Below are 14,311 nucleotides of genomic sequence, written 5' to 3'. Positions count from 1 at the left end.
TTACAACATGTGACATGTCAACATAAAAACATGTTATTTCGTGGAGATCAGTCATTAAACTAAAATTATCGAGCAAAGTGTTTGGGAAAAATTATTATCTTGAGCTCAATTTATGCATGTTCGATTCAAGGTCACTCATCGAGAAGGAAATATTCATTATGCACCGAGTGGTCCATTAAAATCTGACCACTTTGAATTTTACACTTCAACAAGATATAATTTATCAATTAACATTATAATTTTAAACAAATTTTAAACTATAAATAGATGTGAGCCTGCGCCCTTCTAATCATTGATATAGCCGCCCTTAGGAACAATGGTGGCTTCAAAGTGTTGGTGGAATACTTAGCACTCGCTGCGGATATAGTCATCTGTTATGACGTCCCAGTGCTGGCTGAAAGTGGTTTTGAGGGCCTCGGTGTTTGGATGACCTACACTACAGACATTCCTCTCTAACGTTACGGACCTGCTGAAGGCGTAGACGGTGGTCCTCTAGACGCCCAACTGCTTGGAGTGCACAAATTGAAATTTGTTAATCGGGTTCAAGTGTCATTTTTTCGAATGGTACGTAAGTTAGAAAGCTCATGATTGTTTTTTAACATATTGTTTTTGCTTTTAATATGAATAATTTCATAGACTTAACCTTTATCGGTTATTGAGTTAGGAAGTGTTCATACTTCATTTGACCACCAGCTACATACATGAACTTAAAAGACAATTTGTAAATGAGATGGAGTAATTGTAATACTATATTGTTAACTTATACTTAATCAGTGCAACTCTATCTGATCCATTAAAGGAGTATACAAACGAACCCGTGATTAAAATTGAAAAATTAAAGCATACAAAACTGTTCAAGTTTTATTTTGAAGATCATATTAACAATTTTGTATGATTGGTTGCGTGAAAGTTCGTTTTTTAACTGATTTATTACGTGTGACCAAAATTCTCAATACAATGTTAAACATAGAAGTATTTAAACAAAAGTCAATCTCTTTCAAAGGACATAAATTTGAAATGAGAAGCATCACGAACAAGCTCAAAGGCTTACCCTTAATAAACTCAAATAATATTTTGCTGATTGTGCATAATAGACTATAAAAAATCATACAATCCTTTATTATGAATTAAATTGGCTAGAAAATATTCATCATTATTTTTCTATTTCTTCTTTTTATCCGAGCCTCCTTTTATGTTGACACGTCACAACAACCAACCCTGGTCTAATATTACCTGTTTAAGGTGTGTCACCAAAATAATTGTTCAAATTTACAATTGTTACAAAAGCTGACACCTGGTGTAAGAGGTCATCTCCTCCACTAAGTAGTCACTTTTTCTGTTTCCCTTGACCAACCGCTTATTACAAGTGTAATTGTTTTTTTCATACTCGTGACTACGGGGGGTGGGATTGGTTGTTGTTAAATTTCTATTTTTTTGTTATAATTTACAATTAATAATATTTTATTTTTGTTCATTTTTTTATATAACACAAATTGAAAAATAGTCATATAGTCATATGTTGACATTTAATTATTTTTTTTAGAAAACAACTTACTTTTTTCTACATAACCCTTTTTTGACAAATATTTTTTTTTTTTAAAGAAACAGTTTTAAATACTGTAAATTGTTAATTTCAAAATTGTGACAAGCAAAAAAAGAAGGGATAAAAATCTACTTTCTTTTCCGCAAATTTGACCACAAACTCCTGTTTAACCCACACCACAGTACTCAAGGCATGATTTAAAAGAATAGACCTGAATTTAAATTTTAAAATTCACTACATACTAACAAATATGAAGAAACTCTCAAAAAAGAAACACATTATCATAGTAAGTTTCTTAAGACACACTCACCTATATGAAAAGAATGTACTTGTTCAAATTTTTCTTTGATATAAATAGCCAGCGGAAATCCAATCGAAAAATGCAGTCCTTGACACAGGATTTGGTTTAAAATAGAGACAATGAGAATCACGTAACCCCACCCTCCTTCAGGATAGTACCATTGAAACAAGTGAGTCATTTCTCGACGATTTAATATCCGATCCTCAATTTCTTCTTCAGGATCATGAAACTTTTGGTGATAATTATCTTCTTTCTCATTTATCTTTTCTGGAGAAGGAAAATACTCATGAGGATTAGGAAGATTTTCTTTAGTGACTGAGGAATCATCAACGTCAGTTCTATGATTAGGGGAAGATAAGAATTGAAATGAATAGACATACATTTAAAAGTTTTTCTAAGTTTGCTAATTGTTTTCCAATAACATAGAAATGGTATAGAAGACGTGTAATTAGATTAAATAACATTAAAAACAATTAGGATATTCTATTTTAATTAAAATAAGTAAATATTCTTTCTTTCTCATGTAGACGAGTGTCCCATTTTCCATATTTAAAGCAACGTATGTTTAAAAGTAGTGCAGTAGGTGGAAGTAGGGTTTTTTATTGATGGATTTGCGTGATAATGAAGTACCTAGAGTTTTTTGTACTAAAATATATTTTTTTCTGTCGACAACATGGCCGAAATGGTAGCGAAAATAAAATTTGTAGTTGAAATGTGCTCTTGAGGGAAATTTACCTAAACACTATGACTTAAGCAACATGTTTGGTTTTAATAAGTAATTTAAATGTTTGAGAAACCTAATCAGACTTTTTAGTGGTTATATACCTCCCTGTCCGATTATTAGATACTTTTTCAACCCTGAATAGCGTCTCTCATGAGGAGTGGCTGCATGGTGAATAACACAGTGAAGACCATCAAAGCCATTTGTTTTTTAGACCACATGTCCCATATGTGGCTGTCCAATAACTTCGAAGACTACTCCAGCCTCAACATCTGCCGACTGCAATCCTTATTACTTCTACCTGCAGGGCACAGATGAATCGAACATAAACTGAACCTCGTGTAACACGGTGGCCGAGTTAAAGCAGTGCACCATCGGGATTTTTAACAAGTTGCCCAGGGACCAGGTTGAGCCCACCGACAACAGGTTCAGGTACAGGCTGGACAAGGTCATCACCACTGAGGGTGCCTATTTTGAGTAAAATTCGAAGCCAGAAGCCCCACCTTTAAAATAATTTTTGAATTTAATTACTTAAATCATTATTAAAGATTTTAAGCATTTGTTTGTAAATTTGTTGGAGCATGTCAAAAATATCACGTCGACCCTATAATATCACTGATATTTTGATCCTTTTCTCCTTGATATTATCGTGAATCAAAGATAGTCTTTATACGAATACTTTTCTTTATTCCTTGGCCAGGCTTTCTAGCAACATTTATACGCATGTTAAAACGGATTTTAATCTTTTAAACGGATTTTCTCTTGACGGACTCATCCCTGCTGATATTCAAGGGAGATTTCCCGCGGGAGGACATTTTAACCACAAAGTTACTGTTTCCATGCATTTTGGCCATGTTGTTGATAGACAAAATATTATTTTGAAATAAATACAAGGTCCAGGCTTCGTTTTTAACACTCTTCCCTATCAATTACAAAGTCTGCTTCCAAAACTATTAAACTATTTCACAATGAATACACCTTGCTTTCAACATACATATGATTTATAAATAATTTTACCTGTCTTCCTCCTCCTTCTTTATTTGGAGTTTCCTTTCATTAGGTTGAAAATCATAGAGCAATCCTCCACATTCATCAAGAACCACAATTCTTCTAGCAGAACGTTCATAGAATATACCAGGAGAGGATTCAAATATTGCAGCACGGATTAATTCCAAGTCTTCAAAGGGGTTTACTCGAAGGCGTTTACACTCCTCTTTAAATCAAAATATATAGAAATGAGTGTGTTTATAGAACTTAATCATAGGTAATCAAATGTCAGATGAAATAGATAAATGAATGTACAATTTTTCTCCCTCAAATTTAGATTACTCCCGTTTGCAATTCTTTGCTTTTTGCTGAACAAATTATATTGCAGAAATATTTAAACTAACCCTGTATAAAAAGTGTGAAGTAGGTTTAATTATTTTGAAAATATCCTGGTAAATATAAAAAATAAAACCCTAATAATTCTTACTCCTGAATTTAGTATTAAATACATAAGTTTTCTAATGTGAGTTGCATTGTTGAAACATTAAAGTTACCAATAAACATTTTTAGTCGTCTTCTTGATGAAAAAAAAATCAACACAATTTCTAGTGTTTCACTCACAAATGTTCCAATACAATTTTTTACCCCTTTTTCTTTAATTTCAATATTTCTGTCATTCAGATTGATTTACCTACCACAGGACTATAGCCACTCGTAATGTGGTAAAAAAAGCATTGCATAAACTTATAAAATATTAAGGAAGTATTGGTCGAAATCAATTGGCTTCGACGTTTTGGGCAAAATAAAACCCTTCTAATTAATGGATAATTGTTTTGATTTAAAACTAAAGAAGTTTAAACATTTTTTTATTCATTAGTGAAAAAAATATATAAGTTGATCGACAGAATCAGTTTCTCTGAGATGAATAAAGTTGAATAAGGGATGTGTAAGATTAAGATAGAGTCCATGATGAAATAGAATTATGTTATCTGAGATACAATCCTCTTAGCAATCCTCCTAAGATTGCAATGCACAAAGGAAGTATTCTCAATTACAGTTTTCAATAAAAACTAATTGTCTGTTAATTATAAGGTAATTTTCGGCCCAAAACGTCGAAGCAAATTTGACGATAAAAATAGTTCTTTTATTTATTAACAATCACAAACTTCTTCATCTCATTAAATTTTATTCTGTCGATGAACTTGAGAAGAGATTTGGAAACTGATGCCCTATTTATAGACATATTGATATTGTTTGAGGGTGAAAATAAATAGTTCAATAGGGATTTTGTATTCACTTCACGTTCATATTCGGTTTTTTAAATCATAAAATATTTTATAACGTCGAAGCAAATTTAAAGATAAAGAAATAGTTCTTTTATTTATTAACAATCACAAACTTCTTCATCTCATTAAATTTTATTCTGTAGATGAACTTGCGTATATTTTTTCACAAATGAGTAGAAAAATATTTACACTTCCTTCTAAAAGATTCTTTACAAAGGAGGTATCCCATATGGATGTATGCTTTCTCTATTTTATGGAAAAGTTTTTCAACGGCTTTATACAGAGAGCTCCGCAAAGAAGCCCTGAGTTTGTTTCAATAGTTATCGATGGTTAACATAGTAAATGAATAAGAAATTATAATGAGGTAAAAACATATTTTAATAAATATTAGGTTATTATTTATAATAAAACTAAGGGTTGGAAAGATATATTTTTGATAGACAACAAAGGTTTAAGTACTTTTATTATTTTGACATTGGCACTTTTTAAAATATGCAAAACATGAAATTAATCTATATCAATCATTTTATCCGAATTAGGTTAAGAAATTTATATTTAAAAATAAATACAAATACTGGTTTTTGATTAAAAATTAGTGCTTAAATAATGGAAAAGACTACCAGTGACGTTATCATAAATCAATCATCTATTATATGAATAAACCTAAGGGCTCATACATTTATGACGTCCAGGAAAAGTACAATTTTTGAAGCCCCCCACCCCGACCCCTTTCCCTCTATGTGTTTGTCCAAAACATGATATCCCACTCCAACTGGACGTCCAAAATTTTAAATCACCCTCCCTCCTATATTTATTTGTAAAAAAAAATGGTTTTCTTGAGGACCATTATCAAGGGCGTCCATAGGATTATATACGAGGTGTATTCAAACAGTAATGTGACTTTTTTAATTTTGCAGGCAACATATATTTGATATGCTATATATATATTTTTTTATGTTTGAACATTCGAAAAAGAACATAGATTTATTATTTAAAGCTATATAATATGTTGAGTTTGTTTGTGAGAGGCATACTGGTTAGAAGTATTTTATGTGCTCGAGGATTTTTTTACTATTGAAAAACATGGATCAAAATAATTTGCATCCAAATTTTTTTTTTAAATTAAATTAAATCCTCTAAAATACTTGAAATGTTGACAGTTACATACGGTGATAGTGCTCTCATTAAAGAAAAATGTTTATAATTGGTACAAACTCTTCCAAGATTGCCGGGAAAATGTCAATGGCATGCCTTGCTCTGGACGCCCAAGTACGTTGAAGCAGTGAATATTTTTTTTTTTTTTTAAATAGTCGAATGACTATCAAAAAATTTGTTGAAGATATTGAAATATCAATTGGCTCGTACCCTGAAATTTTTTGAACTTTTTTTGGGTGTTAGACAAGTGTCTGAGAAGTAAGTTCAAAAACTGCTTAATTTGGACAAAAAGAATCGTTGCATGAGCTGTTGACAGACGATGTGTCATAACTGGTGACATATTATGGGTATATGGTTGAAAACCAAAGCCCAATCTTCCAAGTGGAAGAGCCCATGAGGTATAGCAAAAAATCGCAGAATACGTAAATTACTTCTAACCATTATGCCTCTCACAAACAAACTAAACAGATTACATAGCTTTATACATTAAATATATGTTCTTTTTCGAAAGTTGTAGCAAAAAAAAATCTAACATCGTCAATATTATATGTTGCTCGCAAAATGTGAAAAGTAACCTTACACCAATATATACTTTTTATTATTTTTTTATGCATCTCTAATACATAATTTGGTCACATGACTTTTTTTTAGAAAAATATCTTTTAAAATTGTTTTGACCCATATTTTCTCATTACTTTTTTCTACTAACCGAATATTCATTAAAGAATAAAAGAAATTCCTTTTTTAGGGAGGAACTATGGCCTTCCCCCTACAGACACCCCTGTTGATATACTTCACATGTATTGGAAAGGTTTTGTTGATCAGTGAACAGCGATGAGTTCTCAATTTAGCGGACTCAGAAATATCCCATACCACTCACTCCTCCTCAAAAAAAAATCCCCCCCTCTCAACTGGACGTCATCAATATATTACCCCTTATTTAGAATCTAATAAGGCCTAAATGCAGAATATATTCGCGTGTTTAAAGATACTAAAAGTATTACTTAGCTACATAATTGAAATGGTAATCTGAAATTATTGACTATAATTTAGTGAAAATGATATATGAAGTAAAATATTAAACAATAATTTTTTGATTTTTGTTCAAGAATGTTTTTATATTGACGTACTTTATTTACTCGTAAGTTAAATATAATAATAATTCATATCCAAAAAAACATAATCAATATGTACTCCATTTTGAATTACCTATCTACAGAATATTTACCTAATTAACGAATGCTAAACTGCAAGCATAAATGTGAGTTGGCACATCTAACATGCGTGTAAACTCAATTTATTTCTAATAACTTGGCATATGATAATCTTCAAATCTCCATTCAAAATGCAATTTATCATGGCATTTTCTCCTCCCAAACATGATACATATTAAATCACAAAACCTCTTCATTTTGAAAAGGAAAATTGTTGAAGTTTAATAATTATAATATTCAAAGGTCTTAGCAATAAATTATTATACACATGGTACACGCAGGATAGATGTCGTACCTACTGAAAGTAGTTATGACAAGACCTGTTTTTGAATACATAGTTTTCAAATCTTTCTATTAATCAACCTTAAGAATATTTGTTGAGATTTTGACAATAATAACATAGTTACAATTTTTAGGAAACTAATCAACAATAATATACAATTTTTGTAGGTACTTAGCACTTTCAGAAAAAAAATGTTCAAAACAGCAAAGCAAAGATTTCACAAGTTTTCTCATAATATTTGATTGATAGATGCGGACTGTAGACTTTAACAAAATCCAAAAAGTAAACACGTCATGAGCTACGTAGCTCAGTGTACAAGGCACTCGGGAGAAATTATTATACTGAACTCAATGTGTGTAGGTTCGATTCACGGTCGCTCCTAGAGGAGATAAGGATACATTCTATAGGTTTGCCCTTACATCATATTTTCTCTTTCGATCTCGAAATTCGAGACAAGGACAGTTCAAATTCAATTATCGCGCCCTTTTAATAATAAGGAAATAACTTCGAAAAGTGTAACCAAGTGAAGCTTCGCAAAATGAATAATATTTTAATGGAGTTAGAGAAGGGCACAACTGATCGATTAAGTTTCCACGTAGGATTAGACAATCATTGGAGTTTATACTGTATATTTTTATAAATTTATCTTTATTAGAGCTGGTAGTGTACAGGGTTATATAGGGGTTTGGTTCGTTACAACCCTTACAGTTTGTTTGGTTTTTTACTTCGGTCGGTACGCGGTAAGATTTTAATCCATAAGCATCCTTTTATATAGAAAATAACTTATATATTTGTTTATACAAAAAAGAGATCAGGTCTCGAAAAATGATATAACTCAATATTCCAGTTGAGGAACCCCCTCAACCCTGTAGAGGGATAATTTAAATAATTTTCCCAATGTTTCCAAGTTAGCTTCACAATAACATAGTTTCAAGAGAAATAATTATTGCGACAGCTTGTATCTTGTGACTACTAATTGGTCGTGTTTATTATTGTAAATTGCGGACAGGCTCGTCTTTATGCAAAAAAAAGATATTACTAATTCATTATATAAACTGTATATTTTATATCTACCTTGTTTTTTTTTTTTTTTTAAGTTAAGTATATTTAAGAATAATTTATTTGTACAGAAATAAATGATGAAAGAATAAATTGTCAAAAAGCTGGAAGAAACCATACTAATTCTATTTAAAAAACTATTATACTGTACCAAACCCAGTTCCATGAAATCCATCGGGGTTTGTAGCGTCCAAATCCTAATATTTGTATTAATTTTCTGTTTCAGGAGTTAATGGCTTTGATGGCATAGAATTCATACAGGTTAGTTGTCATGATGCTTTATTAAATTATATACAAGCAACTATAAACACAAATCCCACATCGTATCTTGCAAGGAAATTGCTAGGAATTACCACAATTCTCAAAATAAAAAAAAAGGTTATTCCTCAAAGTTTTTGGCTTCTTTTTATATCTTTATCAATTTTGCATCCGTTAAAAAATTATTTTTTCGAATGGTCATTTAGCAAATTTGTTTTTCCAAAAAGATTATTTGTGAAATGATGCTTTTTAAAATGAGGCTATTAAAAATTTTGTCAAATATTTTTCAATCCAAAGGCAATTAAATGGGTAAATAACCAAGTCAAAATTCCTCTCGAAATTGAATGAATTCTTATTGTTAACTTATATAGCCTTCCTGCCGCGTTTTACCTAAATCAAGCCGTAACTTTTTTCGTAATTAATCTTACAAACAAATCGAGGCCTAACATGTCCTCCCTTCAACTTCGAAGACAAAGGTAATAAGTTATTTTAATTTTTCTATGAATTTTTTTATTTGCCCCATCTGCATCCAATAAATGTTTATAAGAATATAATGAAAAAAAAATATGAGTGATGTGTATTGTATGTACATTTACAATTATATTTATTTATTTGTGATTGTAATTCGATTAGTATCATATGCTTATATATAATATGAAGTCAAGATTAATATAGAAATGTATGAAGTTGCATATATTTGTAATGTTTATTGGAGAAAAATGGAGAGCTAAAGGTGGGTTGCCACATCTATGATGCGTGTACAGTGCATGTAAACTGTGTTTCTAAGACACTTGCATATTATAATCTTCCAACCTCAAGAAACAAAATGAAGAAAATGTGTCTTTTTTTGTAGGAGTGACAAATTAAACTCATATTTAGTGTCAAATAAGATTTTATTGAACATACCCTTGAGAATAAAATATTAAAAATGTACAAAAATTACTATATGAAAGAAGTTGGGATTTTTTTATCAATCAGTGCATTAATTCCATGAATTTTCCACTTGACAATTTAAAAAAAAATTAAATGTGTTTTATCTTTAGATGGTTAAAATTTCAAAACAAAGCAAAAACCAAAAATTAGGATCTTAGTCTACTTAATTTTTCCATAAGAAAAATGAAATACAAATTTAACATAGGGTTTGTTAAGCTACTTAATAGCTTTTCAATGATGTTTTATAATTGCCTATCATTGCTTTGATTTACAAGATATTGCTAATTAAAACTTTAATTAAAATGCTAAATTCTTCATTTTTAAGACCTAAGAATAGAGTTAAGATCTGAAATTTCATTTTTAAGCTAGTCTACTCTCAATAATACTACAAATCAAAGTTGAGTCAAATCTATTTTCTCATAAAAACCAAATAATTATGAATGGACAAAGTCGATTAATATAATCGTTAAAATGTCAGACATTATCAAATAACGCATTAAATGTTTATTTTTGTTACAGATAATATATATATATATATTTTTTAGTTTGCATTGCAGTCAAATATTCCCCTCCCCATACCCCAAATGACAAACCTGTAAGTGGATCTGAATATTGTACTGAGCTCCATTTTTATTTTTATTTCTATTATTAGAAAAAGTTGTGAAAAGTATCGAAATACCAATATCAATGTTTGTACCGAAACTGGTAATTAAATATTGATATCCTTACAAAACTAAGCAATACTGTTGACTTGGTCCCAATTTACTCGGGCCAGTTCAGTCTACTCTTAGAACCGGTTCTATCTGTACTTAGGATAGTCATTTCTTGAGTATATTTCAAAAAGAAGTGGGACCCATAGGCTCTAAAAAACCAACCGTTTTCATATGACGTCAGTATCATTCCAAGCAAAATCAATCACTCAAAAACAGCACTATTCTCTATTTTTTTTTTAAATTTGATATATGTTTTAATATTAGTTAAACAATCAAAACTCCAATATTTCAGCCTTTTTTTGTCCTCTGGTTCAGGATTTAAAGGCTTCTAAAGTTTTGGCCTCTATACTACCTACCCTATTTTTAAATCGTTGTATTTTAAATGTTTATGAAGATAGCGATTTATCTTTAAACCATTTAATAGGTTTAATAAGGTCACGAGGTCAATATTTGGACCTTCAAAATGCAAACATTTTCAGTGGCAATGTGACTCAAATTTTTATATGCCAATTTGTTTTATATTATAAACGTAAACAATATTTTTTTAGTGATGCATTCGCTTCCACATAAATAGTACAGAAAAAAATGTATGCGTAGGTAGAGCATATTTCTGAATATATATATTAAATATTTTACTCGAGTTTTTGCAATATATATGCTTGTAGTAATTAAAAGGAATAGAATGCATCTCTAAAAAATTATATGTATATGTTTACTCTTATGCTTATATATAACTGAATAATTTAAAAAAGGCTCCCTCAATGACATCACGAGAGATCGATTATATCCTCTTTAAGGAACAATAAATGTGGACTAAATTGAACTGCAGCTCTCAGTTTAAGATCAGGACAGGCACTATACAACTAGTCCCTAATCGTTTTTCATTTTTTTTAGGAGAGAAAAATATTAAAAACAGCTCACCTTTGGATATTTGAAGAAATATGGTCGTTTCAGACCCTTCATTATGATCTTCGTTTAAATCCCTCGGAGAAGGGAAGAATGTCTTACACCCTCCCACAATAGGCCAAGTTAAATTATTGTTATAACTAGGCTTTTTCAGGGAAAGAAGGGATGCCGTGGGCATGTTGTCCTCATGGGACTCAACTGCATCCTTTTTCATGTTGGAAATGAAAAAAATGTCATGATTTTGTATGGAATTGATGGAGGAGTGACTTGTCCACTTTTACACTGATTCAAAAACTAACAGAAACTAACTAAGATATAATTTACAACGTTTTTAAGGATAAATGAAAGGGGGGAGAGAGGGAAGTGTGTATAAGGGGGAAAAGCGGAGAGTATGCAAAGGAAAGCAGGCCCGCTTTCCTATATAATACATTCATAGATAGAAACTAGTAGTCTTTCATTTCACTCCCCTACATATTCCTTTAGACTACATAGAAACTTTAAGTAAAAGAAGAAGTCGATTTTCCAATCTAAACCACGGGTTTTTATATGTTCTTTAATTGGATAGATGGAGTTGCTTTGATGAAGTATCAGTAAACATTATAGTATTACAATAACTCCATCTGGCTTAGGAATTGTCCTTAAAGTCCAGTTACATAATGTATAATTCCTTCTTCTTGGAGCGATCAAGAATCGATCCTACATGCTTTGATTGGGTTATAAATGGTAAACACAAATATTAACTGGTAAGCCTGTAATTTGAAGAATGTTTGAGAGGAGACATCTTAGTTGTCATAAAATGAGCTGTGAGATGAAGGAGTAAACGTAATTATCACTCTCTGTCGAGCAAATATATATATATATATGTTGGAAAGGATTAATCCGATGGTAATCCTCAATTATAACATACTCTAGTTATAAGTAGAGCTGTATAAAATATGATCTACACGTTTGAGATATTTTTTTCTAGATGGTAATCCCAAGAGTGTTTTTATTTTTCAAAGCTGTTATCATTGTTATTTAATTCTTGAAGAGATAAAATATAAGTATGAAGTAATTACTTGTGAGTGTGTTTGTGAAAGACTGGCTCTGAGGATTTGTTGTGGAGTTATAAATATTTAGAGTAATGTTAGAATTTAGGATGGGCATCTAATTAATTTGTGTCTATATATCCTTTCTAAATACGGAGTAGGAACTGTGTATATTAGTTCCTCTCATGCTGATTGCAGCTAATCTAACAAACTCTCACAAGAACATTCTTCAAATATTCATGTTGACAAAATATTTTTGGTATGATTTAAATATTAGTAGGTTATACTTTTTTAAATTATAATTATAAATTGGGGTTTTAATCGTACATATTTTCGGTACGCTAACAAAAATAAAAAGACCCCAAATCAACATCGCAATACAGACAACTTTAATCATGTTTGAGAGGCTAGTATCTTAGCTGACATGGCCTTCCATTAAATCTAGATGAAGGATATTAACACAAATTCCACTTTGGGTCAAGTATGCAGATAAGTAGAAATTACTCATCTTACAATCTTCAATTCTACTCAAAGGGGACTTATAACTCCATAACAAATCTTGAGAGTTACTCTACGTCATTCATGATCACAAATACTCGTTATTACACTCCATACTTGGATGTTATCTCCAAGAGTAGGAAAGAACAGCCTTAGAAAATAAGAAACACTCTTCAGTTTACTAACCACAACAAAACTCAGTCGCATAAAAAGGCATTGGATTTACAACCCTAGAGCTCTTTGTCCACGTAGCCTTATCACTCCATTGGTTTTACTCCACTTACATATATATTTTTGTGTTAGTAGTTGATTTGACGATGATTGTCTCTTATCTTTGTTCTGAAATTTGATTGGTTGAACTTGAACAATTAATTATTTAAAGCTAATATGAAAATAGTCTTAGCTATAAATAAAAAATATTTTAAATGGATGATCTAATTGATAGGAATGATTGTAAACGGAAGAAGAAGGTGGGAACGAGATTTATGGCTTTTTTTAATGTCAGCTGTATGTTATATGATTTGTGTGTGGGAGGATAAAATGAATTATTCTTACAGCATTCAACATATAAATTGCATTAGCGCAAGGAAAATGCAAATATACATGTTTAAATATATGAAAATTATACCAAAAGTAGGTGGGATCATTCAGAGCAGGGTGTTAACACCATGACGATCTATTAAGGAATGAGCAAAAAAGAACGATGGCACCCATTGTTTTTCTTTTCTAATCTTAAAAAATGCCTTTTTCCATACAATTTGCCCATCCACAATAATTGATTAATAGCTATTTAATTTAGGGTATTTCTTATATCTCTGTTTGGAGAATAGGTTTATATATTCGTTAAAGAGATCATTCTTATAACAAATTCAATTCCAAAAAGTGTTATTTTTCTAATCAACAATAGTAATAAATAATGATAGTTCTTCTTGAATATGGATCGTATAAAAAGCATGAAAAATAAATAATAACTACTAAAGATTTCTTCATTTTCTTCAAAGAAGAATAAGACTTAATTATGTGACAATTTATTTTATTTTCTTTTATCAAAAACTACAATCTTAGAAGCAGAACGAATATACTGCAGAAAAACATCTGTGTCAAGGACATTCTGTGATTTGATATGTTTCTAAATTATGTTATTTTATAATTTGAGTAAAAAAATATTGCGTCCATAAATACTTTCTATAACAATCGCTTATTGATACAAAATCTTTTGTAATTTTTATACAATGGAGATAGGATAAAAAATAATCATTCACTCAGGATTTTTGAGAGCCTGTGGATGACAATTTAAACGTTCTACTGAATTGAATAAAAAGAAGAATACAAACGTGTATACTAATTTATAACTTGACGTGGAATAAAAGAAGCTCATTCTATTTGCAATCAAAACTACTTTGGAGTTTTGGTTCAGGGGGTTATG

The 14,311-nt window shown here is 30.5% G+C and overlaps 1 protein-coding gene across 1 annotated transcript in view; it reads right to left on the bottom strand.

Annotated features, from left to right (window-relative positions):
* Nucleotides 1-11,669, bottom strand: part of LOC121122080 (uncharacterized) — a 64,061-nt gene extending 52,392 nt beyond the window's left edge. The window contains exons 1-3 of the mRNA XM_040717089.2: nt 11,375-11,669; nt 3,583-3,778; nt 1,854-2,182 (exon numbers count right to left, since the gene is read on the bottom strand). Coding sequence (XP_040573023.1) covers nt 1,854-2,182; nt 3,583-3,778; nt 11,375-11,573 — 724 coding nt within the window. The 5' untranslated portion in view covers nt 11,574-11,669. The remainder of the gene's footprint in view (nt 1-1,853; nt 2,183-3,582; nt 3,779-11,374) is intronic.
* Between the last annotated feature and the right edge of the window lie 2,642 nt (nt 11,670-14,311).

This window comes from Lepeophtheirus salmonis, chromosome 7 (assembly GCF_016086655.4).
Source record: "Lepeophtheirus salmonis chromosome 7, UVic_Lsal_1.4, whole genome shotgun sequence".
NCBI classification, from domain to species: Eukaryota; Metazoa; Arthropoda; class Copepoda; order Siphonostomatoida; family Caligidae; genus Lepeophtheirus; species Lepeophtheirus salmonis.
Note: the sequence above shows the minus strand (reverse complement) of the source record. Positions and strands in the feature narration are given on the sequence as shown.